The sequence below is a fragment of the Trichosurus vulpecula genome, chromosome 6 (genome assembly GCF_011100635.1).
Source record: "Trichosurus vulpecula isolate mTriVul1 chromosome 6, mTriVul1.pri, whole genome shotgun sequence".
In the NCBI taxonomy this organism is placed as follows: Eukaryota; Metazoa; Chordata; class Mammalia; order Diprotodontia; family Phalangeridae; genus Trichosurus; species Trichosurus vulpecula.
The window spans coordinates 264037216-264055248 of NC_050578.1; the positions used below are offsets into that span (position 1 = coordinate 264037216).

An 18033-nucleotide genomic window follows, 5' to 3' on the forward strand; every position below is an offset into this window, starting at 1 on the left:
TCATGGGCCATCACTTTGCGCTTGTTAGTTCAAGAAGATGGCCCCAAAATCAGTAGGTTGTATGACCAGCACAGGGTCATACAGGAAAAGTGGTGTTTAACCATCTCTTCAGGGGCAGCTAGGTGACACAGTGAGTAGAGCACCGGCCCTGGAGTCAGGAGGACCTGAGTTCAAATCTGGCCTCAGACACTTGACATGTACTAGTTGTGTGACCTTGGGCAAGTCACTTAACCCCGATTGCCCTGCCAAAAAGCAAAACAAACAAACAAACAAACAAACAAAAAAACCATCTTTTCTTAGGCTCAAAGACAACACCTGTTTCACCACAGTTTTTCCATAAAGATTTCTTATGTGCTCTGTTGTCCTTCAGGATTCTATTATAACTATTTTTATCCGTTAATTAGTTAAAATATATTCAAAATATTATCTTGTCCCTTCACTTTGGGATAAGTAATTTTATAATCCAGTCTTTATTTTGTAAATAAAACCATATTCATTTTCCTCTTGGTAAAACAATGTTGATATGTGATAATATGGTATGATACGATATTCCAAAAATCATGTATTATTGTACTAAATTGATTAAATTAAGTTGTAATTAAGTGTAAAGTTTCTGATCATTTTATCTAAAACTTTTCTACAAAAGAACTGCCTAATTATTGTTCCATAATAGTACTTAAAGGAGGTTTTTCTTTTATTCTCAGATTATTTTCCTTGGATAAAAGGAATGATTAAGTTGAATAAAACCTCAGGGAGCCAGGTGACTGAATTCATTCTCATGGGCATCACAAACCATCCTGAGCTGCAGCGTCCCCTCTTTGTTTTGTTTTTCCTCAACTATATGGCCACAGCTCTTGGGAACCTGGGCCTGATCATTCTAACCAGTGTGGATTCCCACCTCCAAACCCCCATGTACTTTTTTCTCAGGCATTTGGCATTTGTTGATCTTGGCTATTCTACAGCTATTGGGCCAAAAATGCTGGTTAGTTTCACAGAGGACAAAAATATCATTGCCTATAACGAATGTGCAGTACAGCTATTTTTTGTTGGGATGTTTATTGCCAGTGAACTTTTTATCCTGTCAGCCATGGCCTATGACCGCTATGTGGCTATCTGTAAGCCGTTCTTCTATATGATCATCATGTCAGACAGTGTATGTTGGCTCTTAGTGGTTATGTCATACCTCTATTGCATCATGATGTGTCTAGTTATCACAACTAAGACTTTTAAAGCATCTTTCTGCCAATCAAATATAATAAAACATTTCTACTGTGACAGTCTCCCTCTGTTATCCATTGCATGCTCAGACATAAGTGAGACTGAACTAATCCTCATGACCTTTTCTGCATGTAATTTGGTTTCTTCTCTTTTGATTATTCTTGTCTCCTACGTGCTTATTTTTGTGACCATCCTCAGGATGAACCCTTCTGAAGGTAGGCACAAAGCCTTCTCCACCTGTGGCTCTCACCTCACAGTGGTGGTGGTGTTCTATGGGACGCTTCTCTTCATGTACCTGCAACCCCAATCCAGACATTCCTTTGACACAGACAAGATGGCCTCTGTCTTTTATACTCTAGTCATCCCCATGATCAACCCCATGATCTACAGCTTGAGAAACAAAGAAGTGAAAGGTGCCTTGAAAAGGCTTTTTAAAAAATTGATGTAACCTCTCTTTGTAATGACCAATGTAAAGGTCTTCTTGGGTTTTTTTTTTCCAATTGCATTATTATATGCAAATAAATTCCTGCTGGATTTCTTTGTCAAGTATTTCCCCATATTTCTTTCTACATTGAGAGAAAAATATTTCACATAATATGAAGTCAAAGGATGATATTTATTTGTCACGTTTTTTATCATCGATAAGAAAATCCTAGTTTAGTAGATCATTTAATTGAAAAGAATTATGAGAGGATTTAGGACAAAATCTCAATAAAATAAGTTTATTTCATTATATACTGTACCACTATACATTCTAATTTTGGTCATTGTTTCCTTCTGTGGGAAAAATCAATTAATGTGCTTTTAGAAATATGTTGTAGCAAGGACAGTGCCAGCCATTGGACATAAACAGATAAATAAAAAGAACTAGTTCTTAACCTTCAGTGGGCTATCCTTTAACTTTTTTAAAGTAACATTTCAACTCTTCTTTGTTATAATTATTTTGAAAATAACTCTTCATGGTCAAATATGCACAAGTAATTTGCAGAATTCTTAGTTTTTGTCAATGTTTCCTTTCAATGAATAAAAAAAGTGTGTGCCTTGAAAAAAATTAAATAGTTCTTGCAATCAATGCACTTATACTGTATTAAGGGAAACAACATATTTGTGAGAGCTATACTAACTACAATAGAAGCCAGCCTCCTTTTGAATATCTCTCATTAAGATGTTTATTTTTACTATGATCTCAATTTCCTATCTATGAATTCTAGCCATTGCTCTGGATTTTCTCCATGAAGCAAAATAAGTTGATTATCTTTTTTTAAAAAAATTGTTAAAATTCTTGAAGAAAACCTCCATCTCTTCCTCATCATTCAGTCCCAAACTTCGCATTCTTGTACTACAATGGAAAGAATGCTGGGTTATACATGGTGTCCCACAAATCTTATTACAAATTTTAATTTCTAAAACTTAAAATGATTTAAGAGTTTTGGGACATTCAGGACTCTTCCAGAGTGTGGCTTCAAATATCATGTCTCTTACTCGTGACATGCATTATTCTAGGCAGTAAGTTTATTGTTTCGGGTTCATACTCACGTATAAAATGTGGGAGTTTGATGACATCAATTTTAAGTAGCACTCCAGCAGAAAATTTAAGAAGCAATGAAGTTATTCTTCATCATAACAACATACTGTTTTCTACTCACCCTCACCTATTGTGACTTGTTGCCTTTCCAATATTTTTGTTTCTTTCTTCTGTTCATATTGGAAATTATCCATTTCCATCCTGAACATTGTCATACAAAATTGGACACAATGGTCCAAATGTGGTCTGGTTAAGGCAGGATGAAAGGGGCTTTCAGGTCCTATGCCAGGAGATTATATCTATTTTCATGAAGATCATATGACTTTCCTTAGATGCTATATAATAACTTTGACTCATATTCAAGTTGGAATGCACTAAGAATTCCAAGTTTTCTTTGAGAGAATTCCTGTAAATGCATGTCTTTCCCATGATTCACTTGAGAAGCTTTAAAAAAAACAAATATAAGCATTTACAGTTGTGCTGTATGGATTCCTTTTTAAAAATCTCATCTGCAAGCATATTAGGTTTAGCAATTGCTAAGAGAACGTTCTTATCTTGAATGGGAAAAATGGCTAGAAGTAGGAACCCCAGGAGGATTTATGGGCTGATTAAGTAAGGAGGTGCCTACCTGATAGATCGAATGGTCTTAAAATTTCTCTTGTTTCTTCTTCCAACTTCTACCCCCGGCAGAGACATATGGTTCTAACATAGCCAGCATGAAAGACTCTTCTCCAATCTTCTTCAATGAAAAGGGACTTAGGGATTCGTTTTGATCACATATCTGGATATGGAACTTGAAATGTTTAATTGAACATTGGAATTCATGAGGAAGTAAAGCACTATCAAATTGTCGAGGGATTTTGGTGAGAAATGAATTGAAAATAAAGTGCTGACAACTGTCTTTTTCTAAGCACTGTGCTTTTCTTCAGGATTGGTACAGCACACAAATGTTGCAAATCAAGATTTCCCTTGGTCTGATAGTAAAACCGAATTACTTCATCAATAAGAATTTCATAACTGCAACATTTAAAAACATATACTTTCCATAATAACCTTTAAAATTCTCCAGCTTTGTTTGTGTTTCTATTGAAAAAAAAAATCTTAACTAATAATGCTGTTTCCCAAAAGTAACCCACCCTAATCTCCCCTCAAGTCCTTTGGGTTAAAACAGATTTGCAGAATAGCTCTCCTAATGACATCCTTACAATGGTAAAGTAGTCCTACGGGAAACTTTGTTTTATTTGGCTGTATGTTGATTCTCTAATGTTTCTTCCTAAATTATTTCAGAGTTGTGAGAATAATATAAAAGTGCTTTCATGGTACACATTTTAAGACAGGTCTGAGAAGAAAAAAAAAAGCGTGAATAATACCTGACATTTGTAGGTAGAGTTCATAAATATTCCTTCATTGAAGATTCACATCAACATATGTGCCAATGAAGGCACTATAGATATTTTAATTACATGTTACAAATGAAGAAACTGAGCTTCAGCAAATATTAAATAAAGTGTTGAAATCACCAAGCCTATAAGCACTGGGCACAAGGTTGGAACCACATCTTCCTGATTATAAATTCAACATTCTATATTTTGTCTCCTATAATAAGCTGCCTCATAACTTAGGGAAGTACAATGGCTCATAGTAATTATCATGAACATACATCACTTATCATTATCCATGCTCCTGCTTTCTTTCCTCCCTTTCCTCTTCATGTTAATCATCTTCTTCTTCTTCTTCTCCTTTTCTTCTTCTTCTTCTTCTTCTTCTTCTTCTTCTCCTTTTCTTCTTCTTCTTCTTCTTCTTCTTCTTCTTCTCCTTTTCTTCTTCTTCTTCTTCTTCTTCTTCTTCTTCTTCTTTTTCATCATCATTATCATCAAATAAACATTTCCCTAACAATTATTCTTAAGTTCATCGACTGGATCAGGCACTATGGTACACATACACAAATATCAAGTTCAGCATTGTATCATATTAAAATATTTGTGAATTCCATAGTGAAAACGAATGGAAAGTGAATTGTTGCTGGGAAGCACTAGGATTAAGAATCAGTCAAAGAAAAATTAAAAGTATACATGTATTTGGAATTCTACATAAACTTAACAATTGATCAATAAATATTGAATAAGCACCTACTATGTGCCAAGCACTCAGCTAAGTGCTGGGCATAAAAAAAATCTCTACTGCAAGGAGGTCACAATCTAATAGAGGAGACTATATGGAAAAATATATACAAAGCAAGCTAAATATAAGATAAATAGGAAATATTATCCAAAAAAAATCAATCATCCTTAATTAAAAAATTAATTGAATTAATAGGGATTAAGGAAGGCTTTTGATGGAAGTTGAGTTTTAGTTGAAATTTAAATGAAACCAGGGAATTCACATGTAGTATAGAGAAGAATAGTGTTCAAAAAAGGGAGGACTGGTGAGAGAAAGACCAGAGCTGAGGCATAGTGTCTTGTTTGTGGATCACCTAGTAAGTCAGTGTCATTGGTTAAAGAGTGAGAATCAACATACTTTGAAAAGACTGAACAAGAAGGAGAGGTTAAGGCTATGAAGTACTTCAGAATTTCTACATTCACAGAATGCTAAAATAAGAAAAGACCAGTTCCTGGAATTGATATTGAAACCCTAAAATTAATTTAGATGAATTAATGAAAACATAACCGTTAAATGTTTACTCTATCCAAAACTCTTGGCTAAGCCTTTGGGACAACAATAGAAATGGAAGACATCCTATCTTCCCCATGTGCTTGTATCTTAATAGTTGGAGACAATACATAGTGATTCAGTTCTAAGTCAAATGAAGAGGGCGTGAAGTTTTCGAAGTGCAGCAGCAAAGCAAATAATAATGGATCTTCTTTAATTGCATTTTCACTTTTTTTTTAGGTTCAACCAGACTTTCAAAACTTTCATAGTGAATAAATTTCGTCTCTTGGTCAATATTTGTTGCTACCTAATATAATGAAGGAAAGACCATGTTCCACTTCCAAGAAGGGTGTTTCTTTGGGATGATAGTGGATAGTGGCAGTCTTAAAACATGAATGGCTGTGAGGGATTACTCCCATTCTCAGAGCTCTTGAATTTACCTATCCATTGTTAGGAGGTGGTTATCTACAGGTATTCATGATGATAAGAAGTGTTAGTCCATTCTCCCCACTAAATGACATCCTCAAAGAGGGTTTCAAGGATCAGGCTTGAAACAGGGCATTATCCCTGTACCAGAAAATAATATTTGAGATATATACAAGTTCTGCCTGACTCAAACTATCTTCTCCACCTTTAGGACAGCGCTTACATGGCCAACCCCCAGTTACCTGCCTGAATTTGTCAATGTGGTACTGAGCTGAATGTGATTCTCACTGAGCAGCGAACTTCTGAACTCAAATATGAGGCCTCTACATTGCTTGGTCACAAGGTATTAATAGACAAACTCTACCAAACTCAACTCCTCCTATTTCATTTTCAATTCCTAAACAAATTATACCCTACACTATCCTGGAGACATTTTACATCAATTCTGTGAGCTCAGTGACTCCCTCGGAATATAATGTTTGGCCCCACATGTAGAAGCTACCCACCTTCCTCATGGATAATCCCTCATCCCCTCAAAATCACATAGTCAGTGACTTTGGGAGCTCTGGTGTGGAATAAAAATGGGAAGAAAATACATGAACAAATGGGAGCTGAAAAGTCAGTGTTCATATAGGAGGACATGTTCTGTGTTGAAACTTATTTATTTAAAATGTTGGAACTGAAGCATAAGAGAGGTCCATTGGTTGTGGCTGTAGGAAATGCATTAGTGAGGATAGTGTGCCAACACACAATTTTTGTAGTGGGCTTTCTCAAGGTCATTATGATGATTTGCCCTTGTGAGGGACCTCTATACCTGGACTCTTATGAATTGTATACCCCATAATCTGAGATTCACCACTGATTGTGCATAGTAGCATAATGTAATCCACAGAAAATTTGATTCAGAACCATAAATGTCAATATTAGTCATGGGAGGAGACACAGCACAGAGATGATAAAAAGTCATCTCTGCCTAGTTTCTGACTATATCAAGATGGCAACATATGCATAACATACTGGTCTATGGCAAAATAATGTGTTGGGCCTGAAGTGATCCAGGACAATATTACAGACATGTACTTGCAGAGAACTTGCAATCTGAAAACAAAGTTCAATGGTAAATACATATATTTGAGAGATGAATCCTTTCAAAATAAGTTTCAATTTGTAAAACTGACAAAGGTTTATTTGCAAACAGTAAACCATTTTTAACCACTTATAGAAAACAGGGCAAATCTGGGTAGCAAAAAATATTTCTATCCATGCTTCTGCTTTTTTTTTTTTTGCCCAGACAGGCATTATTTGTGTCCTGATACCAAGCTTGTTTCATAAGACCATGCCATAATTAAGGAAGTAAAGATCAGTCAGGTAGCAATATTTATAATCTAGGGTGCATTCCCTTTCTGAATAAATAATTTGCTCCGCTGTTTGCATTAGTATGTATGGATGGGTGTGGAGGTGGTGGACAGCAGTACCTGTATTCCTGGAATGTTGCCAATGGTGCAATGGAAGAGGAAGAACAAGGGCTATATGAATGATTCTTCATTTTTCCAAAATGTCAAAATCATCAAAGTCATTCATTACCGGCTAAAGAATACAAAAATCTTTTTAAAAATCTACATAAGCAGAAATCCAGAAGAATTGAACTTGATAGCATCCTGCTCAATAAAGTGAAAAACAAGAATTTCTTGTGTAAAAACTCCTTTTTGGAAAAAGAAATTTACAGGGAGCACAACAAATCAACTCGGAAGAAATTAATTGTAGATGAATACTTTTAGAGGGACAGCTAGGTGACACAGAGGAAAGGGTGCCAATCCAGGGGTCACAAAAACCTGAGTTAAAATTCAGCTTGAAAATGTCCAAAAGTTGTGTCTCCCTGGGCAGGTCTTTAAACCTATGCCTTAGTTTCCTTATGTTTAAAATGAGAAAAATTATAGAACCTACCTCCCAGAATTGGTATGTATATCAAATGAGAAGATAATTGTAAAGTGCTTAGCATATTGCCAATCACAGAGAAAGTATGATTTAAATAATTGTTATTATTATCATTATTAACTATATTCCATAAGAAATGAGGAATGGATTTATTACCTAAGTATAAATGGCACATCATGAAACAAAAACAGAAGAGAACAAGATCTTAAAATGGACATTGCTGTCAAAGAAGCAATTAACAAGAACCGAGCATTCTGTCATACCCACTGAGACAGGCATTGGACATACAAAAATAAAAATGAAGAAATGAATGAATATAGAAAGAAAAGAAGGAAGAAAAAGGATGTGGTCTTATGCACCAAAACTGGGACTTGAGCTTATACTTTCATGATTCTAAGGCCTGCTTTCCATCCGTGATGAAACATACGTCTCATGATTGTCTTTCCAGTCATAAGTAACACACAATTGAGATGAAGAGAGGCTGCTGTTTTTCTTCTAAATGTGCTGCATGTCACCTGAGGAGGGATTCAACAAGGATGGGCACACTGGACATGCCTAGTAAATGTGTGTGGATAGTGATCACTTTACTACACTGATCACCTAATGACATCATTAGACTAATCAGTGATCGTTTCATAAAGCTTGTATTAGGTATTAATGCATGTGCACAAGGCATACACTCTGAAACAAATTGTGGTAATTGCTAAAGTAGATTATTTACAAATTGCAAAAACAAGTAGTTCTCATTATAGTTGGAAGGGCAGGATGGACTGCATATTTTTTTTCCTTAAATGGAATTGTTAGGCATCTATGTATTGGTGAGTATGAATTCACTGGTCAAATCTACAATGAGGAAAAATGTTAAATGCATTTCTCTGTAGAATTGCAGGCAGTACTTTGCTAGGATTTAAATGAATATCAGATCTGAATGTTTTCCAAAACCCTAAGTCAGAAGATAAAATTATTTTGCTATCATGTATTCTCTAATCAGGCCTCAGGGAAATAATTCTTCAATACATATGGGGACAATGTGTTTGGAGATGAATTTTATGGTAAACAAAAGGGAAAGACTTACAACTCTTCGTTTTAAACATGAATTTTCTTTTAATAATTAGAATCAGAAAGAAACAAGCAAAAGTCATAAAGTGTAGTTTAATTTTTGTCCTTTAGGGAAAACAAAGAATAAAATGAAACTAATTCCTTTTGGGAGCTTCCACCTATGACTCCTGTTTGTTCATTTCCCTCCCCTATCATTCTTTTTAGTTTCTAAATCATGAGTCCTTTGTCCTTCTTGATAATCTCTTTCAAAATCATCTAAGGGCCAATTATTAAGCAACTGCTTTGCTCGGGCCTGGAATAGGTACCAGAAATTAGAAGGTAATAGCAAAACTGTCCCTCCCTTGGAGAAAATGTGTTCTACTGGGAGTAATCAAAACATGCATAATGCTGAGAAGGAACAACATCTTTAAGTGACAAAAGAGAAATTATAGATCTCACTCCAGGCACATATTAACCAAGAACATTGATGGCATGAGCAAGTCCAGATGAGTGCAGTGTTATGTTTTCTTAAGATTCCTTAAGTACAAGGATTGGAGATAAGTGGGAAAAATACTTACCAGAGAGCATATCAATTACTATTAGTTTTATTGTGTGAGTCATGCATCTTCTCTGGCTCTACCATAATTTAGGACTTCTGATTTGTGTTTCTAGTTAAGCAATATATAGAATGCTGGTCCTTGAGTAGAGAAGATTTATCTTCCTGAGTTCAAATGTGGCCTCAGATGCTAATTGTGTGACACTGGGCAAATTCACTTAACCCTATTTGCATCAGTTTACTCATCTGTAAAATGAGCTAGAAGAGGAATTGGTAAACCACTTAAGTGTCTGTGACAAAACAAACAAAATAAAACAAAGTGGTGGCATTAATAATTGGATATGACTAAAAATGACTGAACTAATCTTACATATATGTTCATGATGCTAGAGTGGATCTGTCTCTTCCATTTTTCACTCTGCTAAGCCAGGCTTCTATTCACTAATTCACCACAAATTTAAAATGTTGAAAAATGTAGTGGACTGTCTCTAGAATTACGTGTTCAGTTTTTTTCTGACACTGTTGTGTTCCAGGTTTCAAAGTCCTACAATATCACCTCTAAAATACTGACATTTTAAGAGATTGCTATTTGTTGTTGTTCATACTTTTTCAACTTTTTGTGACCCATTTGGTGTTTTCTTGGCAATGATGTTGAAGTAGTTTGTCATTTACTACTCTGGCACTTTTACAGATGAAGAAACTGAGGTAAACAGAGTAGAGTTAAGTAACTTATCTAGATTCTCACAGCTAGTACATTTCTGAGGCCAGATTTGAACTACAGGCCTAAGATTCTATTCAATGCATCACCTAGCTACCCCCCAAAATACAGCATTTTCCACCCAAATACAGATTTAAACAATTGTAGAAGTATTGATGACTCAGGTGTAAAAATCATTATACCTAAAAATATTTAAAAATTTAGTTCTAGAGCAATTTAACTAACAAAAAATGTTTTATACAATGCGGAAAACTAATAATAAAATTCTTCTAGAAGAATAAATGGTCAAATATATCAAGAAATCAGTACAAGAAGTGAAGAATGCTAGCCTAGAAGAATAAGATTTGAAAATATTTTACAAAGCAGTAATCATCAAAACTATCTTGTACAAGCTAAGAAATAAAGTGCTAGATCAGTGAGATAGGTTTTGTACACAAAACACTGTGGGTACTAAATGACCACAATAATCTAGTTTTTGGTAAAAATTAACTTCTAATCTTTGGGGACAAGAAATTGCTAAGAAAACTGGAAAGCAGTTTGGCAGAAAGTAGGCATAGACCAACATCTCATACTACATACCAATATAAAATCAAAATTGGTTTATATTATAGACATACAGGATAATAACATATGCATATGGTAGGATCATGAAAAAAAAATACTAGCCAGTTCTAAAGATGAGGGAGGTCAAATGTGTAACTTTGATTACATTAAATTTAAAAAGTTTAAAACAAGTCAAAATGAACTTAAAATTAAAAGAAATAAATTGAGAAAAATATTGTATAGCAAGTTTATTTCGTAAAAACTTTGATTCTCAAATAGAAAAAGAATTGAATCAAATTAATAAAAAATAAGTATTTTCCCCGCTAGATAAAGAATGAAAGCATATGTACAGTCATTTTCCAGATGAAGAAATCAATGTTCAAAGGGAAAAATGTTCTTAATCACTAACAATTAGAGAAATGCAACTTAAAACAACTCATATTAATGACTCACATTGATAAAATTGGCCAATACGAAAGAAAAGGAAAATACCAAATGACCGAGAGGATACGGAAAAAATAGTTACACAGATTTAGTGTTTGTATACTTGTAAACTTGTCCAACCATTTGTAACAGCGACCACACTGGCATACCCAGGATGGCTGCTAGCACTAGTTCTTACATCTGCTTTACTAGGAAAGACAGCTGTTTAAGCAGTTAACAATCTAACTTTAATTAAATATACATATCACTCACTTAGTTCAGGGGAAAAGTCAGCACCCTGAACTTCAGAGAAAATACAAGCAGAGAAATAAAGACCAACAGACAGGGCTCTACTGCCTGAATCAAAGCAATATTGCAATGCACTTTACATGCATCACTGGATCAAGAGACTCTTTACCACTGAACTGTAGGAGAGCTCTGACTATACGGCCACTCAGAGTCTCAACAAGGGAATCATGAGGCTCTTCTCATAAGCAAAACCTGACCTCAGAGTATATATATACTTCTCAGAACCAGGGGGCCTCACAACCCTCCTGACTCAGCGCGTAATTCGAAATTAATAAAAGGTGTCAGCCTTCCTACAAGTAAGCTTTCTTCATTGGGCTCCATGTGAGGTCTATTAATGGGTGGGGAAGATCTTTCAATTCCCTTAACATTACACCATTCAGAACAATTGGGAACTATGCTATTACAAGATTAGGCCTGGGGATCTTGATACCTTCATGGCAGTCTTCCCTTGTGGGAGGCTTTAGTTTATAGAATCCACCCATGGAAAAGTACTAGAAATTATATTTTTAAGGTTAATACAGATGTGTTCCCAACAATCATACCCCACCAATCAGCAGGGTTTTTTTTCTTTCCTCTCTACACCTGTGTACTCCAAAAATCCACTATGTGCTCTAAATCTTTAAGTACATATTGGCCAGCTATAGGTAGTTACCCAAATCAGGGATTAAGTATCCTACAAACATAAAGATATTTTGGAGCATTCCATCCACTCCAGGGATAATAAACCTTCACATGGAAGAATAAACTTCCTAGATAAACTGACTTATGTTTCTGTGCTCCCCAACATATCACTATCATTACGTGAGTTTTACTTTATGTTTAACATGTATTTTTTCAATTTTATTAAAGATCTCTTTTCTCCTTTCTTCCCTATTCCATGTCCCAGTCTTCCCAATCATGTTCCAATAAAACTTTGCATTAAATTGACCCCATCATTTACATATTATTCTTGGCATCTAAACTTATTAAGGTTTATTTTTTCCTAACTTTGGATAGCCCTAAATTTATGTCTATAGACATAAATTTAATTCCCAAACAAAGCCTTAATTTATTGACAACTGCTCTAACACTGAAGGAAGATAGCAATATGAGCCCACATGTGTAAAACAATGTTCAATAAGGAAATTTCAGGTGTTCCAAGGAGGAACTATCTCATGCCAGAGAACTATCCAAAACACATGCCCAAAAGAGTCTAAAAATGTGGAAATCCAGTGATGATAGCGAAGGTTACAGAAAAACCTGGGGAATATTTATATGGACTGTTGCAAACTGAAGCAAGCAGTACCAGGAGAACACTATACACAGTTACAGTAATATTGGTAATGACAATAAAATTTGAAAAGCATACATATTCAGATTGATACAATAATCCATGACAATTCTAAAGGATTCTTGAAAAATGCTATCCACCTCCACAGAAAAAAAGAATATTCTTCCATATTCACTCAGTTATCGTCAGGAACTGATGGTCAGTCTCTGTGCTAACCAGTTTACAAATAATTTTTCATTTTATCCTTATAGTAATCTCACTAGGAAGTGCAATCATCTCCTTTTGGAAGCTTGAGAAAATGGATCAGACAAAGATTAAGATACATGACAAGCATCATGGATTCCAAGTATCTGAAGCAACTTTTGAATGTAGCTGTTTCTGACTCCAGGCCCAGAGACAAATTCACTGAACCACTTAGCTACCTGATAAAACTTTAATACGATCTTTAGAAGAATCCCAGCATGTCAATCATCTTAGTAACCCTATTTTGCCAGAAAGAAAAATTGGCAGAAAGATGTTATAATACTTGCCAAAAGTCAAAGAGGTAGTGTATGAGAGTAGACAAGAAATCAGTTCTTCCTAACTGCAGGTCCAGATCTCTATCCACTGCACCACCTAATTCTTTCTAAAGGACCTTGTAATTCTCTAAAGCAATCCAGCCTGCTTATCTAACCAAGGTTATTTTGGGGGCCAACACTAAGTGTCCATTTGTACCCATCTGTCCTAGAGATTCATTCAAAAAGGTGAACTCTCCATCTTGTTAATTCAACTTTATGTTATATTCTGGATAATAAGTGTTCTTCATCTACTTGGCTTTTACTGTCTTTATGGTTAAAATAAAGTGTTTTTGACCACAGTCCTCTTGTAGAAGTCTCTTCTATTTCTCTGGGCATGATGCAACCATGGCATATCACCCAGAAACAGAAGCCTGCCGTGTAACAGATGCTTCATGAAATGAGGTAGACCAGTGGACTTTTTCACTTATTAGTGTCTGGGCAATTTCCATGACGTGTTCATACAAAATTAATTAAACATCTCCACTGCTTCAGGGACATAGCCTCATAGGGACAGAAAAATTATAAAGTCTGACTCTAGCAGCTGGCAGGACAAATTAGAAGAAGAAGCTACAGAAGATTCTGCCTTCCAGATAAACAGGTAACATTATTCATTATTTGGGAACTTCCAATGGACTCCAGAAATCAGAGTTCAAAAACTCAATCACTATGCACATCATAGGGGTGAATAAGAGAATTTTTGTGGCCTCTGGCTGAATTCTATCACCTTGAATTAGCATAAATCATTCTAGGAAAGCCATCAAATAGCAGTTCCTAACTGTGACAGTTGTCACGGAAAAGTTTCTACAACCAAAGAAATCAAACAGTTTTTGTCAAGGAATATTGATCACTAATAATATGTGGTATGAGAGTTATCTTTAAGTCAATGCTATGAAACTGAACATCATCTGAACAACAGGAAGTGTTTAAAAAAGGTTTTCATGTCTCTTGGAAGAAAATATGTTGACACCAAAATTTTTAGCCTAGGTCACCTTCATAATCTAGATGCAAAGAATTTTCTCTCTGAAAAGACAAAGGAAAGGGAGACTACAGAGAATAGATATATGGAGTCTCCCTGGATATCATACAATTAATGACCACATCAGGTAGACAGTGCAATAGATCCTGGACCTTTACCTTCAGTGGTTTAAGGCACTCCTAAAGAGGAAATTCCATTTCTTGGTACAGACCATAACTTTGCAATTGATAGTGATAGACAATGACCCAATAACTAGGAGATTGTATGGCTAGCAGAGGATTTTTGTAAATATATTGCATATGTTATTTATCCTATCACTACTTAGCTTCAAAGCAAACTTGGTATCTACTACATCACAGTTCCTCTAAAGGGTGATCTTATATACCCTATTCCACATTAGTATCCCATTATAATATTTTGACCCATTGATTGCTTAAAATATATTAAAACATATCTATAATGTTGCCCTGTCTCATCACTTGGAGAAAAGCAGTTTCATAATTTAGTATTTTGTAGAATAAAACCACATTTGCTATCTTCTTTGTGACATGATATTGATGTGATATGAAAGGATATGACATAATATGATATTATTTCAATTTGAGTGAATTCACCACATGGCATCAAAATTAATAAATTTACACTGTAATTGAGTGGGAAAATTCCTTCTCATCTCTATCTAACACATTTCTAGCCATTAACTGCTTAGCTATCTATGCAAACAGTACTGAAGGAAGGCTTCTTTCTTTTCTTGTCAGATTATGTTTCTTGGATGGAAGAAATGATCATTCTGAATGAAACCACAGGGAGTCAGGTGACTGAATTTATTCTCATGGGCATCACAAACCGTCCTGAGCTGCAAGGCCCTCTCTTTGTTGTGTTTCTCCTAAACTACATGGCCATAGTTGTGGGGAACCTGGGCCTGATCATCCTAACCAGTGTTGATTCCCACCTCCAGACCCCCATGTACTTTTTCCTCAGGCATTTGGCATTTGTTGATCTTGGCTATTCCACAGCTATTGGCCCAAAAATGCTAGTTGGATTCATAGAGGAGAAAAATATCATTTCTTATGATGGATGTGCAATACAGCTAGTTTTCTATGTGATATTTATTATCAGTGAACTTTTTATCCTATCAGCCATGGCCTATGATCGCTATGTTGCTATCTGTAAGCCCCTCTACTATATGGTTATTGTGTCAAACATGGTATGTTGGCTCTTGGTGGCTACGTCATACCTCTATAGCACCATGGTATCCCTACTGGTTGCAATAAAGCTTTTTAATTTATCTTTCTGCAAATCAAACATAATAAGACACTTCTACTGTGATGGTCCTCCCCTATTGTCCATTACGTGCTCAGACACAAGTGAGATTGAACTAATCACTATCATCTTTGCTTTACTTGACTTTGTTTCTTCCTTTCTGATTATCCTTATCTCCTACATGTTCATTCTTGTGACTATCCTCAGGATGAAGTCTCCTGAAGGAAGGCGCAAAGCCTTCTCCACATTTGGCTCTCACCTCACAGGGGTGGTTATATTCTATGGGACACTTCTCTTCATCTATTTGCAGCCCCAAGCTAGCCATTCCTTTGAGAAAGACAACATCGCCTCTGTGTTTTACACTCTGGTCATCCCCATGCTCAACCCTTTAATTTACAGCTTAAGAAACAAGGAGGTGAAAGGTGCCTTCAGGAGACTCTTTAGAAAAAGCTCATAAACCTAGTTTTTAATGCCTGAGGTATTGTATGATTCCAGTGCATTATTAGAAGAAAATAAATTTGTGTTAGATTTCTTTCAACTTCTCCCTGATTCTTTTCTCGTCTTTTAGAGAGAAACATTTCACTTACTATGAAGTCAGAGAACGATTTTTGATTTGTAGTTAGTGTTTTTTAGTGATAGCAATCTGTAATCAATCCTAGGTTAGTGGAACATTTAATTAAAGGGACCTATTAGAGGATTAATATAACATATTGCTATAAAATAATTTATTTCATTATATTCTACAATAGTGAAAGCCTAATTCTGTTTTACTTTTCCTTGACTGGGAAAATCAATTAACAAGCATTTAGAAGATGCTAGTGCCAGGTAATATTGTAGACATTGGGCATACAGTCTTAAATTAAAAGAAAAATAAATAGTTCTTGCCATCAGTGAATTTACATTTTGTGAAGGAAAATAATATGTACAGGAGAGTCCCACTATCCAACAGAGCAACCAATGTCTTTTTCAATAAATCTTACTGTTAAGATATCTATCCTTATTACAACCTAAATTTCTCCTCTAAGACTTCCAGCCATTCTCCCTGTCTCTCCTGTGAAGTAGAACATGTTGATTTCCTCTTCTTTATGATAATTATTCAAATTCTTGAAGAAAATTTGATTTCTTTCTCCAAGTTCAGTCCCAGAATTTTTTTTAATTTTTGTGTCAAGGATGGAAAGAAAATACAGGGGTTCCCAAGGATCTTAGGATAGATTTGATTTTCTAAAGTTTAAAGTAAATTAGACTTTTGGGCCATCCTGTATAGTTAGAGTACCTGAATTTGAATAAAAATCATACTACTTGTGACCTGTGATATTATGGGAAATAAGTTTATCTTCTTTGACTCCCACTCATCTATAAAATTTGGGGTTTGTTGACATAAATGTTAAGTGTTATTTCACTTAAAATTCCATGATGGCATGAACCGATTCTCTATGTTAACAGCATAGAGTTTTCAACCAGTTCTCACATCATGTCTTTTTTTAAAATTTATTTTAAACTTAAATACAAAATGAGAAAAGAAAAAAAGAGAACATTGTCAAGTAGACATTAGATAAGAGAAAACTGAATACAAAACCATAATTTCAAGAAAGCCTATATAATAAATACTGCTCACTGTTTTCAAAGCTACACAGTTTGCTTCCTTTTAAGTTTTCTTTTGTTTTCTGCTATGCATTTTTATTTTACTTTCCCCCTCCTTGCCACCCCACTGCCTGCCCTAAATAAGGCTAAAATTAAACATGTATGTTTATATACATACTCACCCATACATATATACACATAAAACTCTTACATGCATATGTAATATCATGCTATGTATATTTCCACTTGTCCTCTCTTTCTCTGAATCTGGATAGCATCTTCCATCATGAGTCCAAATCTTTCCGTATTTCTCTAAATCAACAAGGACATTATTTTGTACACCACAGCAATGTCCCAACCCAATTACATGCTCTGGGAGAGATTGTTTGTGAAAGTTCCACCCGCCAACATTTTTGCATTGTTTCTATTCTTGGCTATAATGCTTTTATTTATACCATAATGTTTTAATTTAAAATAACATAAATTATGCATTTTACACTTCAGTAATGTTCTCATCTTATTGTTTAAGGTTGGATACTGCTGAATCAACTTCCTTAATATCTTTTTTCCCTTGGTTTCCTCAAACTTACTGACCTTTGGTATTCCAAAAGAACTTTGTTGTTATTTTTCGTAAATAAGATAATTTATTAGTAATTTAATTGGGATGGAATTGAATACATTAGCTGGGTAAAATTGTAATTTATTTTGACGTTGACTTTACCTATACATGAATGATTAATATTACTTCAATTATATAGATCTGGATTGGTTTGTATAAAAAGTATATTGTTTTTATGTTCATTTAATCCCTGTGTTGTTGTTACTGTTTTCTGGCAGGTACATTGTCAGGTAAAGTTCCTCCCATTCACATTCTAAGACTTCCTTCCTATTTTTCCTTACTTCCCTTCTGACCCTATTTACACTAATAGTCCTCACACCTCTGCTTTACTTGTACATGGTATCTTGCTCTCTTCTTCCTTAACCTGCCCAGCCCTCCAAAAATCCCTCTCTTCTCATCCCCCTGCCCTATCTCCTTCCCCTCTTAT

General features: G+C 35.1%; 2 protein-coding genes across 2 annotated transcripts; both read left to right on the forward strand.

Moving 5' to 3' along the window:
- Positions 1-724: 724 nt before the first annotated feature.
- On the forward strand, positions 725-1666 carry LOC118853763 (olfactory receptor 8K3-like). The gene has a single exon (XM_036763964.1). The coding sequence runs from the start codon at positions 728-730 to the stop codon at positions 1664-1666; it is 939 nt and encodes a 312-aa protein (XP_036619859.1). The 5' UTR covers positions 725-727.
- A 13249-nt stretch (positions 1667-14915) lies between these two features.
- LOC118854079 (olfactory receptor 8K3-like) lies at positions 14916-15863 on the forward strand. The gene has a single exon (XM_036764394.1). It carries the CDS (start codon positions 14916-14918, stop codon positions 15861-15863), a length of 948 nt encoding a protein of 315 aa, XP_036620289.1.
- The last annotated feature ends 2170 nt before the right edge of the window (positions 15864-18033 follow it).